General features: G+C 39.6%; 1 protein-coding gene across 4 annotated transcripts in view; it reads left to right on the forward strand.

Moving 5' to 3' along the window:
• Positions 1-17,485, forward strand: part of RASA3 (RAS p21 protein activator 3) — a 178,440-nt gene that overhangs the window by 128,319 nt on the left and 32,636 nt on the right. For all 4 annotated transcript variants that reach the window (XM_074859184.1, XM_074859182.1, XM_074859181.1 and 1 more), the window contains one exon: positions 15,891-15,971. In XM_074859184.1, coding sequence (XP_074715285.1) covers positions 15,891-15,971 — 81 coding nt within the window. The remainder of the gene's footprint in view (positions 1-15,890; positions 15,972-17,485) is intronic.

A 17,485-nucleotide genomic window follows, 5' to 3' on the forward strand; every position in this document is an offset into this window, starting at 1 on the left:
CAAGGCTTCATTTTCAATAAACTCATGCATCCATTAAAATGTGTCACAATCTCCTTTCTCTAGAGAGCATACCCTGCATCAAGCTGTGCCTTTTCCTGCAGGATTGCATCTTGGTCATGCTTTTAATCTTGTACATGTTTCATAACAAACTGGTGCCGGAGAATTGCTCAGAGATTAAATCACATAGTATCTGGTATTTTTATCATCTAGCGCTGCAATACTGTGGGTTTTGGGGAGTAGACAGGGGAAGAGAGAGTAGTGGATATGTATCTCTGTCCAAGGCTTTAGCATATACATCAGGTTTTTTTCCTTCCAGCTCTGGTAGCATTGCGGTTACACTGCGTGCCATCTAAGTAGTTCTCTCCCCTTTGCTTCTCCATCCCCATCAAAACTTCTCTTGACTGTTTTGTAGCCTAAATCAAGCTTATATTGCTCACTCTCCATCAAACCTCCCCATATCTATAAATACTATGTCCTCTAGCTGCCAGGTTTCCCACTAGATGAAGTTTTAGTTTCACTGTTCTTTGGTTTTGTATTCAGTATTTCTACAGTGCTTCTCCTCTGTTCATGAATTTCTTGGTTACTCAAATCACAAACAAGTATCTTCTTACCTGTAGACCTAATCAAGAGCAAATTCTTGATTAGATCCTTTGGCAGTAGTCCACTTCCAGCAGAACATGTTTTAAGGTGCTTGCCATTTTGAGTTTGAATCATCATCACATGACTCTCTGGAATATGTATAAAACTGAGTTTGCAATTCAAGACTGGAATGTAACTCTTCTAAGTCAATCTGTTTCAACAGTAAGTGCCACTTTAAATAACATGAGGGTTCTTCCTATTTTACACAAATGTAGTCTGGGGTTATAAATGGAGGCAAATTATTCAAGCATAAATCCTTTTGATAAATGACGTGTAAATGTGCTTGAGGTCACAGTGTTGGGAGCATTAGAGAACGTTTCTGTAGTATCCATATTTGTAAGAGATGCATGGATTTTGAGAACTGTGAATTGTTAGCACCTTGAATATGCTGACAGTACCCCAAACATCTGAAGTTTTTATTTTAATGGTGATCAGCTGGAGCAGTGCTGTTATGTTTGAGGTAGGGCCCCAGGAAAAAGTAGTTAGCTGTCTTGCAACATGACCTGTATCAAAAGGCTCTTTGAAGTACATGGTATTTAGCATAATACAAATACGATGTTTCATTCTGAATGACTGTTGGAATTCCTACTGCTTCTGTGGCAGGCGCCATCCAAAACCAATGCTGGTGAAGCTTCTAAAGGAGCAATGTGATGGGACACAACTTACAAATTGCAGTTTTCTCTGCAAGTTTTTTATCTATTGATGCAAGAGCAACACTTGCCAAGGTGATATTTAGGTAGCAGAACAGGGAACTGGGGACAGCAAGGTGTGATAGGAAAAGGGGAAGGTGGAGGGTAAAGGGGAAGTCGCAGGACCCCAGGTGTTGAAGTTGGGTTTTTTTGCAAAGAGAGTAAAGACATGGTACATAACACATAGGAAATGCCTTTCATTAACTCTGTCATTCACAGAACTCTTTGTTGAGAGGAAGTTATTGCATGAAGTCTGACAGTATATGTGACAATAATGAGAAAGTATCTCTTTCCCTGCTCCATCCGGATCAGCTAGAAATTATGTTCATGTTTCTGGGTATATTATTGTACTGGGAGCTCAACTGGTTATGTGCTATGACCAAGTTCTTTTAGTTCTTCCCAGAGTCCACTGTGCTAAAATCACCTGGTGTCTACTGTAATCCGGCCACCCCCACCCCACCCCCTTCTTGGTGTAAACCTTTACCTTGGATGCCATTTTCTGGCATTGTGAAATATTTCATCTGTGTTGCTAATTATGTATTTGTAACATACAAAGCACTTGTGAGTGGGAAGAATTAGCAGTCTTTTAATATACATTTATTTTAACAGCACTTTGAGATCAGTCATTTTCACTGTCCCATTCTTTTCCTTCCCACTGTACAAGGTAGTTTGCTAGTTCCTCCTTTAGTCATTTTCCTCTCTCAAATAAAAAAAGGGAAATATTTTGAAAGAAAATGCAAGAAACCATTGTAACAAGCACAGAAATTGGCAAGGAGGCTGTACTTCTGGAGGCAGTAGTGTCTGCAATTAATTTTAACTCATTTTACAGTTGACTTACTTCCAAGCTGATGGTTTTGTAATAATTTTGTACAAGCTTCAAACAGAAGCAAGAATTCAGCTAAACTTTATGCAACTGCAGGTGTACTGGCTGCACATAGTGCAACAACCCTTTTAGTTTGACAGTCACTGCTGTATTGTCCAGTTTCCTGCCCTGTGAGCCCAGACATCGCGTTGGTAAGAGGTGGCACAGTGAAATGGCCAACTCTCACTATTTATGTACTGTTGAGTCAAAGGCTACAGAGAACCGCTGTACTGCCATGTGTAGCCCTGTCCTCCTTGGGGACATCCAGCGGTGGTCTCTTCTCTACACAGCCATTGGATTTAACAAAATTCATAGAACTGGAGTATCTTTTGAGATCTCTACCACTTTTTCAAATTTTGTGGAAATCAACTAATACAAAAAAATCATCCGTGGGAGATTGATGGCCAAATGCAAATAGAAAGCATTTTGTCATTAAGCTATATCTTTAGGAGACCAGGCTAAAAAGGATGCTGTTAAACTCAGAAGGGTTCATAGAAGAGCTACAGGAAGAATTGAAGATCTGGTAAATGTGTCTCACAGTGAGTGTTTGATTTATGCAAGAAAAACTTCAAAGTGGTGAAACCAGAGTGTGCGTGATATTCAGAGGAGAGTCCTTCTGATCGTATGGTTACTTACTCTTACCACAGTGATACCCAGTGGTTGGAAGCTGAAAACTAATCTAGTGGGAAACAAGTAGTAAAACACTTTTTTGAGTCATGATCATTAATCAGTGAATGGTTTCCTGTAGAACATTGTAAGGATATTGTAATCATTGCAAGTCCTTTGAGTAGTTAAGCCTCGATTTCTTTTAAGAAGGTGCTCTGGAGATGCAGTAGACATCATGAACTCATTGCACAACTTGACTAGGTGAGAGCTTTCATCACTGTCTTGAAAGAGGCCAGACTATGTGATTCCAATGATCCCTTTTGGTCCCAAAATACAAGGAGAAACTTAATGCAAATATGAACTGTTTGTGCAATAACTGGAATTATAAAGCTGATGTGGGCTACTAATTACAGCTGGTTATACTAGAATGCCTACCTGACCATGCCCTAATTTGCATCTTGTTTTTCCCTAAGAAGATCTAAAGTGACAAGACACTAAGCACTTTTGTGAAGAGCGCTTACTTTGCATTGTTTTTCATCACCAGAGATCTTAGTGCTGTGCAAACAACAGTATAACCACCACTTGGTGAAGCAGAGCCTTCTTTGGGTGGGATATCATAAGGTCTTAGCTGATCCTAGGACATGACTGACCTTTCAGGGTAGAAAGGAAAATGGAACAGTGTGCCAGCAGAAACTGTTCACAATATGTGTAATGCTTTGCTCCTGGTAGGGTACCAGGTTTACCATTCTGATGTGCTCTCATTGTGCAGGAAATCTCACCTGGTGCTTTATCCCATCCAACTGGTCGAGGTATTTTGTCTTCCATTAAAAGTCTATGCTTTCCTCTCCAGGCACCTTCAGGGTATTGCTCTGTTGATTACTCAGTAGTAGGCCATCACTCAGAAAAGTCTAAATCATCTAATGTTTGGTTTTGTTTTTCTGAAACATTAGTTATAAGATGGAATGTCTGCATGTTTTTAGAGAAGAAAGCATCAGGCAGGATCATTCCAGGTGGGTATTTTCCTAACATCTTAAAACTTGTGGAGAGTCTTAGGAGTCCGATGCTTTACAGTTGGCAGTGTTGCAGAGGACGATGCTTTATTAAGAAGGTTTCACTGCTAACAGAAGGTTTTGTCTGCAGGACCCACTTTCTTTGGTGTTTCCACAGAATGGCCCCAAAATATCTGTTCTGCAGTTTCTGTATTATATTCACAGTATGATCCTCTAGGCACAGAACACTAGCATATCTCCAGGAGAGATGGTCCCTTTCTCTGCTGAAACTTTCAAGGGAGAGGCCATAGCAGGAGCTAAGGGCATCAACAGTCATAACAATATACTCGGTACTGATAAGAAGAAAGGACAGCAACTGGTCAGTGAAAGAGTTACACTAGCTCTGAAAAGCTGCACGTGTGTTGCCTTACATGTGAGATGCAAGATCACACTTAAGTGATTTTAGCATTAACAAGTGTCACAATGAAGTAAGTGGCCTTGTAGGACCAGAGGAACAATTCAAAGTAGACAAGTCACCATCCTGTGACAGGTGTTTTTTAAATGAATGGTTTACGAATCCTATTTGATTTCTCTTGTTGCCAAGTCATTGAGGAGGATTTTTCAATTAATTTAATGGAAAATTGTATTACAGAATGTGCTTTTTGATGCCTGTGATGCTTGTGCTTCTTGGAATGACTAGCTCTACCTATGTTAGTGTAAAAAATGTAGGTAAATGAAACTTAAAAAGCCTGATCTTTATGTTGCTGTTTGGGTAACTAAAAAAAGACTACAGTTCTGCTTCCTGCCTTTCACAGACTTGGTGTATCTGAATGCTGATTTTGATTGAATATTTTTGTACTTTGTTTTTTAATAAAGCTTGGTTTTTGAGGTTATAATGCCTTGATTTTACTGTTAAATACCTGATACTGTGTGATTTTCATTTTTGTAATAATTTTATTTTTGTAAAAATAACATGTCTGTAATCTCAGTGAGATATGTTGACGTCTTTTGAGTTATGCATATCCAGACAGCATCAAGTTATTAATATTACTTCTTGAATTTTAGTTGGAGAGCATTTTCATGTTAACTGTGACATAATTTGTATAACCTTAGCCCAGTTCTCTTATCAAATTAATGCATCAGCATTACTTTGGGACTCAGTTGGCAACTTAACTGCTGTCAGGTTTCAGTAGTGGTGATGAATCAACTTAATTTGAATTCCTTAATGAAAGTATTGCATGTGTAGGAAAGATCACTGTCCTTTAATAATACATATCATTAATCAAGATCCCAGATAGTCTGATTATTCACATAAATGTAATCAAAAGTTGTTGAGTTGTTTCAAGTTATGTTTTTAAAGCATTAAAAGTTCTACCTACCTTAGGTGTGCCAAGGCATGCCTAATACAGAAGGCTGTAGCCTCCATGTAGTGTTTGAAGTCACCTTTGTTTTCTAGGTCCACAAATAATGACTTGTTTTCTTTTTAAACTGTGAGCTGTTTTTTCTTTCTTTTTTTTTCATTTACAAAGGTGTATTTGCTACTATAATACATCTAATTAAATATATGATATGAGAATCTTATGTGAAAGAGCCTTCAAGGATTTATTTAGTAGAGAAATCACTATACTTGGACGGGGCAGGGATGAGAAGAAGCTGACTGGGTTTTCATCCTGTTGGTGCCACAGCTCTCGTTAAACCATCTCATTCCCTTGCCTTCCCTTCCTGTGTGCACCCCCCATCACCCAGAAGTTGTTGAGATTTGACCCAGACTCTCAGCTGATGCATTCCTTTGGCCCAAGAGTTCTGGGTTATTGTACCCTGTGGTTCAAGGGTGTTGTGGCATGAGATTTAGATGCTTTCCTCCAATCTGCTGTACTTCATGCTCTCCCAGTTGTTACAGATGTCTATCTGTTCAGGTCACTTACCTGTGTGTCCAAATTTTTATTTAAAATGTTACTATCTATGGCCAACCTGGATAGTTGTTTGGCTTGGCTATACTCAGCACTTTGGAGGAAACCCTTACTCACCAGCTACGTAGGAAACCCCTAGGTAAGTTAAGAACATGCTGGTTCTGTTTTGCTTATTTGTTTCTTATAGTTGAATACCTGCCCCGCCTGGGGTGCTTTATTTCCTTCTCTCTGCCATAAGTTCTTTAAAGCTTCTGGTTTTAGTCTCTTCCTCTCCTACCTTTTTACTTACTTCATAATCAGATACCTGCCAGTAGGCTCAAAAGCTTTTTCTTTGGGTGATTTCTTGGTAACTTTTGCCCTGCCAAGTATCACACTCTGTTCTTTGGGATGAATTTCAGTCATTGCAAAACTAGCTTCATTTTGTCTTCCTTCTTTTCATACGATTATCAATCTGTCTAATAGTTATAGATGCTTGTGGCCCTTGCTAGCTGGCAGAGAGGAAAAGTCAGGACATGCTCATGCAGCGTATCTTGTTTGCTTGCGTGTTCATACATGTATATAGTGACACGCAGGCCCTGCCTGAATGGAGGGATTGTGCTGTGTGCACACAGGTTAAACTTGGACAAGCCTCAAGTCAGAGATTGTTGCAATTTGCTTTCCATAATCCCTGTATATCCCATATAGCACACTACATCTTCTTGAGACCAACCCACATTTCCAAGCAAAGAAGACATCATTGGAGATTTTTGTGTTACTGGTTAGCTTTATTATGTAGCCATAACAGCCTTTCTGTGTCCAACTCTCATGCTGCCTTTTGGTCTTTGGTCTTCTTTCTTTCCTTATCTGCTGGTACAGACAATATCTCATTGCTTTCATTTAATATTGCCATAGGCCACAGTCAGCTCAGCTAAAGCTGTTGTCTGGGCTCTAATCGTTTGCTGCATATTGTAATTGTCGTTTCTTGCTTCACTCCTCTTGCATTCCTCACCAAGCTGCTTTAATACAAATGCTTCTGCAACTGCCTTGATATGTTGACCCATTCCTTGACTTCCTGCTGTACTACATCAAATACAAATTTCTTCTCTTTCTCTACATCAATATAGTACTGTCATTAAACAAACTTATCCTTCCCTGATTGTACCTCCTCTTTTGTGTTGCAATTCTCTTATACTTTTTACATACTTCTTGCTTTGCTGCAACTTGTATTTGAGTCTTCTGTTTCCCCTGAAACTCAGTGTGTGCTAAAAATAACTCCTTCTCCTTACTCACCCTTTCTCTTTACTCTCCTGTCATTCAGCAGTTGCTCCCTGTTAATAACTGGGATTGCAAGTCTGAGACAAGGCAGGAGGAAATGATGATGTCAGTGCTAGTAATAGTCACTAAATCTGTGCAGTTCAGAATTTCAGCAAGCTTGTGTGTTTGTTCAAGGCCCCAGGCCCCTATCACAGAAAATAATTTAACCATTTTTTACATTAACATAACTAAAAACTTTTCTGAAGTGGCTTTTAGGAAGCTTGCAACTCTTTGGTAATTGACTCATAAACTGTCTTAACTGGTAATAGATTAACTCCTTGTCCTGTGAGAACAGGATGACTGACACCCACTTTTTAGTCTGTTCTCTTTATTTAGTACAGGGTACAGATGGTACCCTGTAAATGTGTGGTTTTAAAAGTCTTTCTAGAGCTGATATTGGGAAGCAAATTGGATGTTTTGAACTGTGGCATGGAGGACAGCTCCCATATTAACAGCAGAACAGTCCATGTGATTTTTAAACTTAAGGAATGTTTAGATGTCTACTGACAGGAGAAAGTTTTGCAGTGTATTTGAAGTGATAGTGGTTTTAGGGATGCATATGTATTGACAGTATTTCTTCCTTATGTAATGAAACAGTTTTTTGCATTGTCTGTAGTTTTACTGTAATATCTCTAGTATTATTTGGTTTAGTTTGGGGAAGTAGGGGTTGTGCTCATTAGCTTTCATTTGCTTTCTATATATTATTGGTTGGCTTTGTATGTATATTTGTTCCTGTTTTGCTATAAAATATCTTCAGTAAATACCTGGGAAAGAAATTGTTGCTTGAACCCAAACATGAACAGCCAATTCCTCTTCCTCTGCTCTGTCCAAAGGAAATCACCATTAACAGCCTTAACAAGGGTGTGCAGGCATGACAGAAATGTTGCAATGTACAGAGCTTTCCAGTTAAGACCAAAAGCTACTCTGGGTGCTGCATGAGGCTGCAAAAACTGTTGCAGGTCAGCTTAGGAAGGAGCCTATGTTCAGGATAACACGAGTTTAAGAACATGTTTAAATGTTTTGCTGGACTGCAACTATTCTGAACTCAATTGGGAATGGGGAAGAAAAGGCAGTACTTATCTGGGGCTGCAGCTGTAATCTCAGAGTTTCAGGGTTTCTGTTGTGCTTTTAGTGTGGAGACTTTGGAGGGTATTTTGAAGAGAAAAATCAAAATGATTGCCTGCACAGTCTGTTCCTCTGATCTGCATAAGCTCTATCCAGATTTCAGAATCTGAAATGCGGATGGTTTTGAGTGTATGATGTACCTTGTATATAAATTTTCAGAGCCAATGCATCAAATACTGTACAGCCTTTATTTTAAGGGAATACACATTAAGTGAAATGTTGGTCCCAGGTAAAGTTGTGGCATTTGTTTGAATGGGGCAGGATTTAATTTAGTGCCACAGATCTTTGTGGCAAAGTGAATTGTCATGTGAAGGGGGAACAGTAGCTCCAGTTCAGCATTAATCCTCTCAGAGGTTAGGGGGATGCAAGGTTTTTCTTCATTGTAAGCCAGAAAAATGTTTGTTCACCAAAAAAAAAGAGAAACCAACCCCAAAAGGAGGAGGGTATCATCCAGAGAGGATAGGGTACTGCTGGAGTTCCTAAAGGAGAGTGGTTTTCCTGGAGGGGCAGTAAAAGAGATGGAAGGATAGATTGGAGAGCAGCAGTGTGGCTGAGGATTGAATAAAGACTGGTTTCAGGTTTCCTGGAGAGTTGAAAAAATATAGTGGGGAAATGGCTTGAAAAAGTGTGATGATAAAGCAAGTGTTAATCTATTTTGTGCAGTATGGCTATATCTACTTGGACACTGTTCCATCCTTTCCTTTCCCTGATTCATTCTGCTAGGCATGGTCAGTGGTCGCCAGACACTATGCAGTGCTGTAATCTTTTGTGTCTGAGTGGGACATAAGGTCAAGGTGAACCAGGGCACATCACTGTGGGCAATTCCCAGTATTTTAGAACTGCTTTCACAGGAAACTGGTCTGTTCCCAGTACAAAAAGCATGCAGGTGAGAAGAATAGTAGGAAATTTTGTTTTGGTACAAGTAGATCACTTCCAAAAGTCAAAGAATAGGTACTTTTGAAATCTTATTTACTAGAGTTCACTCGCTGGGAGTGGACATGATCCGTCGGCTTCAGATGTTCATCCAGAGGACAAGTGCTTGACTCAACAATACATGGATGCAGTATTGCTAGCCTCCTTATTCCCTGGGGACTGGGGCAAGGCAGAGTCAAGAGTATGGATTGATAAAGAAATTTTGAGGAGGTTGGTACATAATCATCTCAGTATTTTTGCTGGTGGAGGCAGAGTGTAATTAAAGCCAGGATTGAGTAAATTGTGAAAAATTTTGCCTTATTTGGGAGGAAACAGGCTACTTAGCCGCTTGGCAAAAGAGAGTTGTGTTTTTATGTTAAATCCTGAGTGAAGATCCAGTAGACTACTTTGAGGAAGTGAAGAGGGAAGTGCAGGGTTTGTCTGAAGGTGCACTAACAGCAGTTCAAATGTAACAGACCAAAACCCAGGACGCTGTCTCTGAGTGTGTCCAGTAGGAGATGAAAAATTATGAGAGTAGTCATATGGTGATACACTCTCCTGGCCTCCAGAAATCTATGATTCAGGGAATTTCTGAGCTAGACATAGCACCTTTGTGCTTAGTAGTGGTGGATGCAGATATATCCAGGCAAAGCCCCTCTAAAATAACATGAATATGAGTGGTTTAGCAAGGTCCTGGTCACATGCAGACCAATGGAATTAAGGAGGAGGCCTGAGAACAGCTCCTGCTTGCAGTGGAAGACTGAAGTCAGTTCACTGGTCTGAGAGCAGCTACCGTGTGCCAGCACAGATGTGAAGTTGGCCAAGGTACATATGAAAGTCTGTCATGCAGCATTACCTCAAAGTTCCTCTTAAACTACTGGGAATGAGTAAGGAGCTCGGATCATGATTCAAGGCTGCACTGCAAGAAGAGGATATTCAAGAATAAACTGAATGTGGCAAGGAAAGGAGAAACACCACTTCTTTACTGTCAGACTAGATGAAAAGACTGGACTACTCTTATTATGAAGTTAAAGATTAATAGCCTATTTTATGTGCTCTGAGAAGCCCATTCACAAAGGGAATTCAGAGATGCTCTGTTACCCCTGGAAGACAAGGTACTCAGGATGGTACATATGTTACAAGATGACCCTGTAGTCAGTAGAAAAAAAGAAAAGGGAGGTGAAAAAAAAGAGATCCAGAGAGACTTAAGAAGGTAAGTCACATACCCAGCACTGGGGAGTGTACCTTACCAAACAAGTACTTAGCATAAGCCAAAGATGCATTGTTTTGATGACAGTTCTGACAAATCTGCCACAAAGTTTGCTTTTAAGTTGATACTTCTCTGTCTGGTCAGGCTTACCACACAAAGTACTGAGTGTTCAAGTAATAATTAGATCACTAGAGCAAGCAAGGAGGAGGAAGTCTCTTGTCTTTGAAATGACACAGAGAAGAACCTGAGTACGGCCAAAAAATATGCGTATAAGATGGGACAAAGCCTCAAGATAAAGAAGTGAAAGAGAGGTGGAACCAGTGGAGGCTGGAAATAGAAGATTAATAAGATACATCAGTAAGCTTGCCAAGTATTAAGATTGATTCCAGGAACTGAGTATGTATGTGAAAGCAATTAAAAATACATGGACTATGTACAGTGATAGAAAGCAAGATTGTGTAGAAAAAAAAATACTTATATTCTGTTGAGGAATCACAGTGAGAAAACAGTCTGATTTGAGAAGAGGGAACAGGAACGGTGTGCTGTTCCCTACCCTGGGTTGAAACTGGGGGAAGAACTGAACCTGACTAGGCACACTGGAAGTGATTTAGTCTGGAAGAACAGTAAATACAGATACATGTTTTAAGAATGGCTATGTCTCTTCTGGATTCTTTTCTCTGTGTCTGTTTTTGCATTGGTTGTCTGTTCTGGTGCACAAGGATGCTGATGACACATGTACATCCTGAACTCATCAGAAAACCTATAATTTTAAAAAAATTTTTGTGATTCCAGGGAAGGGGCGTGGAACGCCCACAGGCTTGGATCATCCTGATGTTGCTCGCCTGCGTTAAGCCTGGTTTTGAGTATGATTGTGTAGGGGCTGTCTCAGCCAACAGCTCTTGGTTGGCAACCCAGAGGCAGAGGGAATGGCTGTACTGACAGATGTGAGCTGTCTTTGTTGACAAATCTTTTTCCAAAACCTTTTCCTCTTGCCTCCCTCTCCACTTCTGTAATCATGCAATTTAAAGGCAAGAGGGCATGCTCATGGTGTGTTTGGGTTTGAGGTTTTCATTTGCCCTCTGGGAATTTTCCATAGCTTATTTACTCTTGTGAAGGTTTGGTCATGAACCACATTGAAAACTGAAATGTCTTGTTCCTTGAAACCACAAGCAAAATATAGTGAGGCAGCTGCATTGAGAGTTTTCCCATATGACCCAGCACTAACCTTAGCCCAGCCCAGCCAGGCTAGCTGTGAGGGATGACTCGCCCTGTCCCAGCTGGGTGCGAGACAGCTAATGATCAGAAACTACCAGTTGGACAGAAAAGATTCTAGCAGCCACCAGACGTTTTTCCTCTGGGGCCTGATGAGTTGATTTGTAATTCTTGAATAATCTTGATTGCCTGGGATTTTTTTCATTATCCTAGTACATGTATGTTAAATTAATTGTGCAGATGATTAGAGCAAAGGCATTTCATTTTTACTGGATTTATTTGCTGCTTCCCAGCATGCCCCCCCCCCCTTTATTTTTGTATGTTTTTTCATCTAATCTAGATATGAATTGTCAGTCTTAATGTGATACCCATGTGGCAGAATTGAGGCTCCATTTTATTGTATCTCTGAGTAGCTGTCATTTTGTTCTAGTTCTTTTCCTGCTTGCCAATTAAAGACAGTATTTTGGTACCAGGTTGGGAGAGTAGGAATGTTAATTTACCTAACAACTTTCCCATGATTGAAGAAAATGGCCATAACGAAAGCAGCTCTAGGATTACAGTTTCCTGCAGCTAATGAGGGTATAATAACATGAGTCGACCAAACCTGTGCTTTGTTGAATTTTTTTGTCTCTCCCCACAATGCTTAGTAAGATACAAGAAGCAGAATGAGCCTCTCTCCAGACATAGCCTTCCTTCCTCAAAATCCTAAGTCTTCAGTGTTTTGCCTGCTTTCCCCAACATCCTTAAACAATAACCACTTTTAAATTACCTGGAAGGCTTGGGATGCAGTTTATGTCGGCGCCTGTTTCCTGTTTTCCCACATTTTGTTTCTTTCAAGGTTGTTTTTGCTTTTCTTATTCCAACTGCACACAAAGAAATGTCTTACTCTGAAGTCACCATGACTGTGTGAGAACATCTGTGTATTTTGGTTTTTTGTTTGGTTTGGTTTGGTTTTGTTTTTTCCCCAGAGAACATAAAAACTACCCTACTGTGTTAAATGCCCCTCTAGTCTAGCCTAGTACTGTTTCTGATATTTGCTAATGAGTGATACTTTCAAATATGGTATGATTGCTCCAGTGTCACACCCTTCTCGATCAGCAGTTTGGGCTTTCCTGAGCTGGAGGAGGCTTCTGGACCATTAAGCTTTAATAGCTGCCTACAGACCTAAACTCTATGAGTTCATGTAGTCCTGGTTTGAATCCATGTATTCTTTTGGCTCTCATGACATCCCATGGCAATAAGTTTTGCAATTTCATTACACATTGTGTGGAAAAAGTACTTCCTTTTGTTTATTTTAAACCCGCTGCCTGGTAATTTCATTATGTGCCCCTTAATTCTTATTTTGTGAGGAAATGTTCTTCACACCATTCATGATTTTGTAAGCTGTTCATGAATGGATAACTTCTGTTTTTGGAGCTGGAGAATACAAGCCTGGGAGAGCCATGAGCAATTAGAAGTTGTCCTGTTGTTCTCCGTGTGTTTTGTAGAGCATGCACAATTCAAGATGCAAGTACCCAGTTATTTACGTTGCTGTATTCTCTCCAACCAGCTAATTATACTGTTTGTCTTTTTAACCATTGCTGATGGTTGATGTGATAATGACAGAGGGCTATCCACAAAAAGCATAAAAAATTCTTCTATGTGGCAATATTAGAATAGATCCTATCACTGTATATGTGTATAGTTAGGGGATGCATATTTTTTTGTGTGGGTAATGTCACACCTTCTATCATTCAAATTCACCTGTGATTTTATTGTGTAGTGATTTATCAACTCTGCATGTTCTCAAGTGTAGATCGTGCTGTCTGGGCTCACTTTCTATTGTCTGCATATTCTTGAAAGGACTGCTTTTGTTTAAATCTCTGTGTTTAAATTTCACATATTTCTTCCTGTATGGGTGAGAGCTGGCCTAGAAGCCATCCATAAACAGTAGAAAATTGACTGACTGCTATCAAGCCATTGAGTTACTATTTCATTTTAAGGAACTTAGGCTGCCTTGAGGAAGCAGTAGAAGGGGTGGGGGCTTTGAGACTAACACTCGGTGTACAACTGTTCTGTTCAAAGAGGAATGTGTTCAAGCCACGTCTGCTATCCTAGAAGAATTACCAGCAGTCATGCTGTAGCTCACTGGCAAAGTGTTTCTGCTGTCAATGTAGTCATATTTGTGTTAAGACAACTAGACGGAAAGTGGTCCATTCTTTACTCGTAAGAAAATCAAGCTGGACCTGTCTCTTCATAAAGGCTTTCTGCTGGTAATTAGAGGTTTTTCCTCTTGCCCTTCTAGCTATTCTGCCGGAAGGCTACAATGTAAAGTTCCCTATAAGTGTTCTTTCTATTCACATCTGCAGTTTTTAAATTTAAAACCTAGTATTTTCATTGCAATTTTGAATACATGCAAAAAAACCTATTCTGCACCTTCTCTGTAAGGTGGGCTGGGTGAATTTGGAGTAGGACTTCGTTGCTTGAAAACAGGTATCTAGTCTATTTATGAGGCCTCTGAGAGGTGTGGAGCTGTCAAATATGTGTGTTCCGTGGATACCTCCTGCCTTTCTTGAGCCAGCAGCAAGGGACCGGGAAAGAAACTGTTAAGTCATCTCAGATGGCACTGGATGCATGCATTTAGACAACCAAATCACATATACTGTGTGTTGCTTGGTGTTGAGGGTTACTAGAGTGCTTGTACCTTCCATTTCTAGCTGGTGCTGGGATAGAATTTGTGGCTTGAATTTTGCTGTTTGTGTGGTAGCACTCTGCAATATCAGATACCTGCTAAACTAGGCATCTGGGAGGCTTCTAAAGTCTGTCTGTGTGGAAGGTATACTTGTGAAATAACAGAAGTCCAGAAATAAAAACAGCACAGTGCCTGTGCAATCCAAATTTTTAATAACTTTCTTTATGGTTTTGATCTCGGATTTCACTTGAGTATCCAGAATACAGAACATAATTCTCTCTTGCATTAGTGTTAGTGAATCAGCAATGAGGAGAAGAGTTATCTAGGTTAATAACAGGATGCTTTTAGGCGCTATGCAAATGAGAAGCTTGTGAGTGAGTGCATTATTGGGGGCTGTCTGTATTAAGCCAATTACTTGGCCTTTATTCTGCAGGATCATAGGTGTGAGAATCCAGCTATGAATGTAATGTATCACTTCAGCTGCCTGTGTGTGCCCCCTTAGAGTGATCTTCAATCTCTGTGTACTTCTAGGACTGTGTGAACGTATCTAGTACCTCCTCTGGTACAAAACCAATTCCCGTGTTGGTGCAGATTATTAGATTTTTTGCTCCCTTCATGCAGAGTAAGTAATAGGTCTGTAGTTAAACTGTATTTGAAGTCCGCATCGTATGTTACCAAATAACTTGCTTTGTGGATAAAATTGTGGAGCGCTATCTATTAACTGAATTTTTCTCTATTGATTTTTTTAAGGGGTTTTTTTTTTTTGTATCAAAGTTGCTGTCACTGAAAGCAGTAAAATGGATATTACTTTTCTTGCTGATTTTATAGCACCCAGATACTTCACTCTGCAAGTATAGTACTACTCACCTGTCCAAAGAGCTTTAGAGTTTGTCTTCACTGAAATTTCCCAATTAGGATTGTGTAAATACATCAGCCAAACAGGTTTACCTGTTGGAAGCATAACTTGTTTCAGGAGGGAGAGTCCTGGCAACTGGCTTGTCTGCCTTTGTTTCCAGTTGGTGCTGCATTCCTCAGTAGGTTTTAACTTGTGAAACATGAAACATTTTTTCACTGATTTTGGGGTTGTGTTGTTTGTTTTTTTCTTTTTTGCCAAAGAGATGTTGAAATGAGAGTGCGGAAGTGCAGATTTCTTACCATGGCTTGCAGTAAAACCCAGTTTGTTCCATTTTGTCCCTCCAGTATCTCTTTGACTTCTCCAGTTTTGCTGTTTAAGAAGTTTTATGGAGAAAGACATCTGTGTCATGCTGTCTCACTCACCTTTGCAAATAAGCCCATGCCAAATTTTGTCAAAAGCACTGAGGCCTTCATGAATGTGATTCTGAGAAATTACTTGACTACTGGTGGGATCTGTCTGTGTGGGTTCTTTTAATCTTTTGTTACAGAAGTAAATTCTGGGGTTTTTTTTTTGGTGAATAAGTTGTTACAGAATTTTAAAGTGCTGACAGCTCCCATCTTGACAACAGACTCTTATTTCATGAACCTTAGGTTGTTTTACTTGCATAATGAGAATCCTTTGGGTTAAGGTTTCTCTGTAATTTAACAGTATTTTTGACCCCGTTAAAGTTAGTATTTAAGACCAAAATGTGTTCTCAAGTTTAGTTATAAATTAAAGGCTTGTGCTTAGTGACATTTCAATTCCCAAGTGTAAAGTATTATGAAAAGAAATCAGGATGAAAATGCATTGCTTTTATTTTCACTCCAGTCTCTTCCCATTTCATTGATTTGTTTGTCTGCATTTTCTTCTTTTCTAGAGTTTTAGAGTGCCAAGGGCTGCCCATTGTGAATGGGCAATGTGATCCCTACGCCACTGTTACCTTAGCAGGACCTTCCAGGCAAGTATTGCACGTACACGAGCTTGCATTTTATAAGGGTGGTTTATGTTTCCTTTGTCTATTAGAAATCTGCATTCTCAGATGGACAGATGGGAGTATTTAGACACCACTAGAATATGTTAGGTGTTGGTGTGTGCATGTATGAACTACTAATTATACTAGAGTAAATAATTGGAGTCTTGTTTCAGTTTTGATTTTATGTAAAGTCTGAACAATCCCTGAATAATTTGAATATCCTAGAGTATGTAATTTGTGGTTAGGCTTAATTTGTGCATCTTCTCACCTCACAGTTGGAGGCCAGTTTTTGAGCAAATTTATTGCCTAATTTTGGGCAGGGGCAGAAGAGAAAGCTGAATACATCAACATCTTGCAGAGTATGCACGTTTCTGTGTGAATATTTAGAGTCTTTGTGCTTTCAAGGTGTGGCAAATTAATGTGTATGTCAAAAACCCTAGGTGGCTCAGTCCTATCATTTGATGTATGTGGACATAATAGCATGGATAAAATTTGGAATGAGGTTTTAGTAATGAGATTCTGCATAATACTCTTTAGTTTAAATTTGGAATTAATTTTTCCTGCTCTGTTATAAAAATTTCCCATGCAGGTGGATGTCACTGTTTTGTTTCTGATTATCTAGAATGCTCTTTATGTCTGTGCCATGTTAGAAACAAAACAGTCCTGCTGTGACCTCCAAGAATCAGATTTGGTAGCATGGGTTATTCATAATGTTTTACAACAATTTATTGAAAATACTATAAATAAGAGGTATTCTTGACAAATACTTACCTTGCATGTAGGAGGAGTCTTTAAGACTGGTCTAAGTGTGTTATGCCCTATCTCCATTAATGAGCTATGTATTTGAATTGTACGCTTTGGTGTTTTAGGCCTGTAACTTGTTTCAGATGGTAGTGGGTGGCTATTACTGAAACTATAAGATTTTTTTTTACTAACCCTTGTATCCTTGAATGTCCAAACTTACCTTTATCTGCTTCCCTCAATCCCCCAGTCTGGATAATATATGACAACTGATAACGTATTTCCCTTCAGAATAAGGAGCATAGCCTCATTGTATTCCTATCTGTTTTTTGGTGGGGGAAGAAGGCTTGCCTCCTATCTCCAGCAAGCGGCATGCAGCTTATTCCCATCCACTGCTTTGTAATTGCCCAATAAATGTGCTTGCCTTAATCACCTTCCGCTCTACATCCTGCTTCCCAGTCCCCTCCCAGATGGGTTTATCAGTAAAGAGGTTGATTGGCAAGTGTGACTGATGAGATGGGATAGGCAATCTGTCCTTCGTCCTGGAGGCGATTAGTCTCTTTTATCTCTCAGCTCCTCCTAGGAATAGTGGGATATTCTTAATCTGTATATCATTCTCCCCTCTGAATTTTTCAATGCTTCTCCTTTTAGAGTAGGAAAGCTGCTTTATTTTGCTGCATTTATGCAATGCCAAACATAAAAATGTCAACATGTGCTGCTGTTTATTGTGTGATTTGTACTTACAGAGCCATCAGACT

This window comes from Strix uralensis, chromosome 2, assembly GCF_047716275.1.
Source record: "Strix uralensis isolate ZFMK-TIS-50842 chromosome 2, bStrUra1, whole genome shotgun sequence".
Lineage (NCBI taxonomy): Eukaryota > Metazoa > Chordata > Aves > Strigiformes > Strigidae > Strix > Strix uralensis.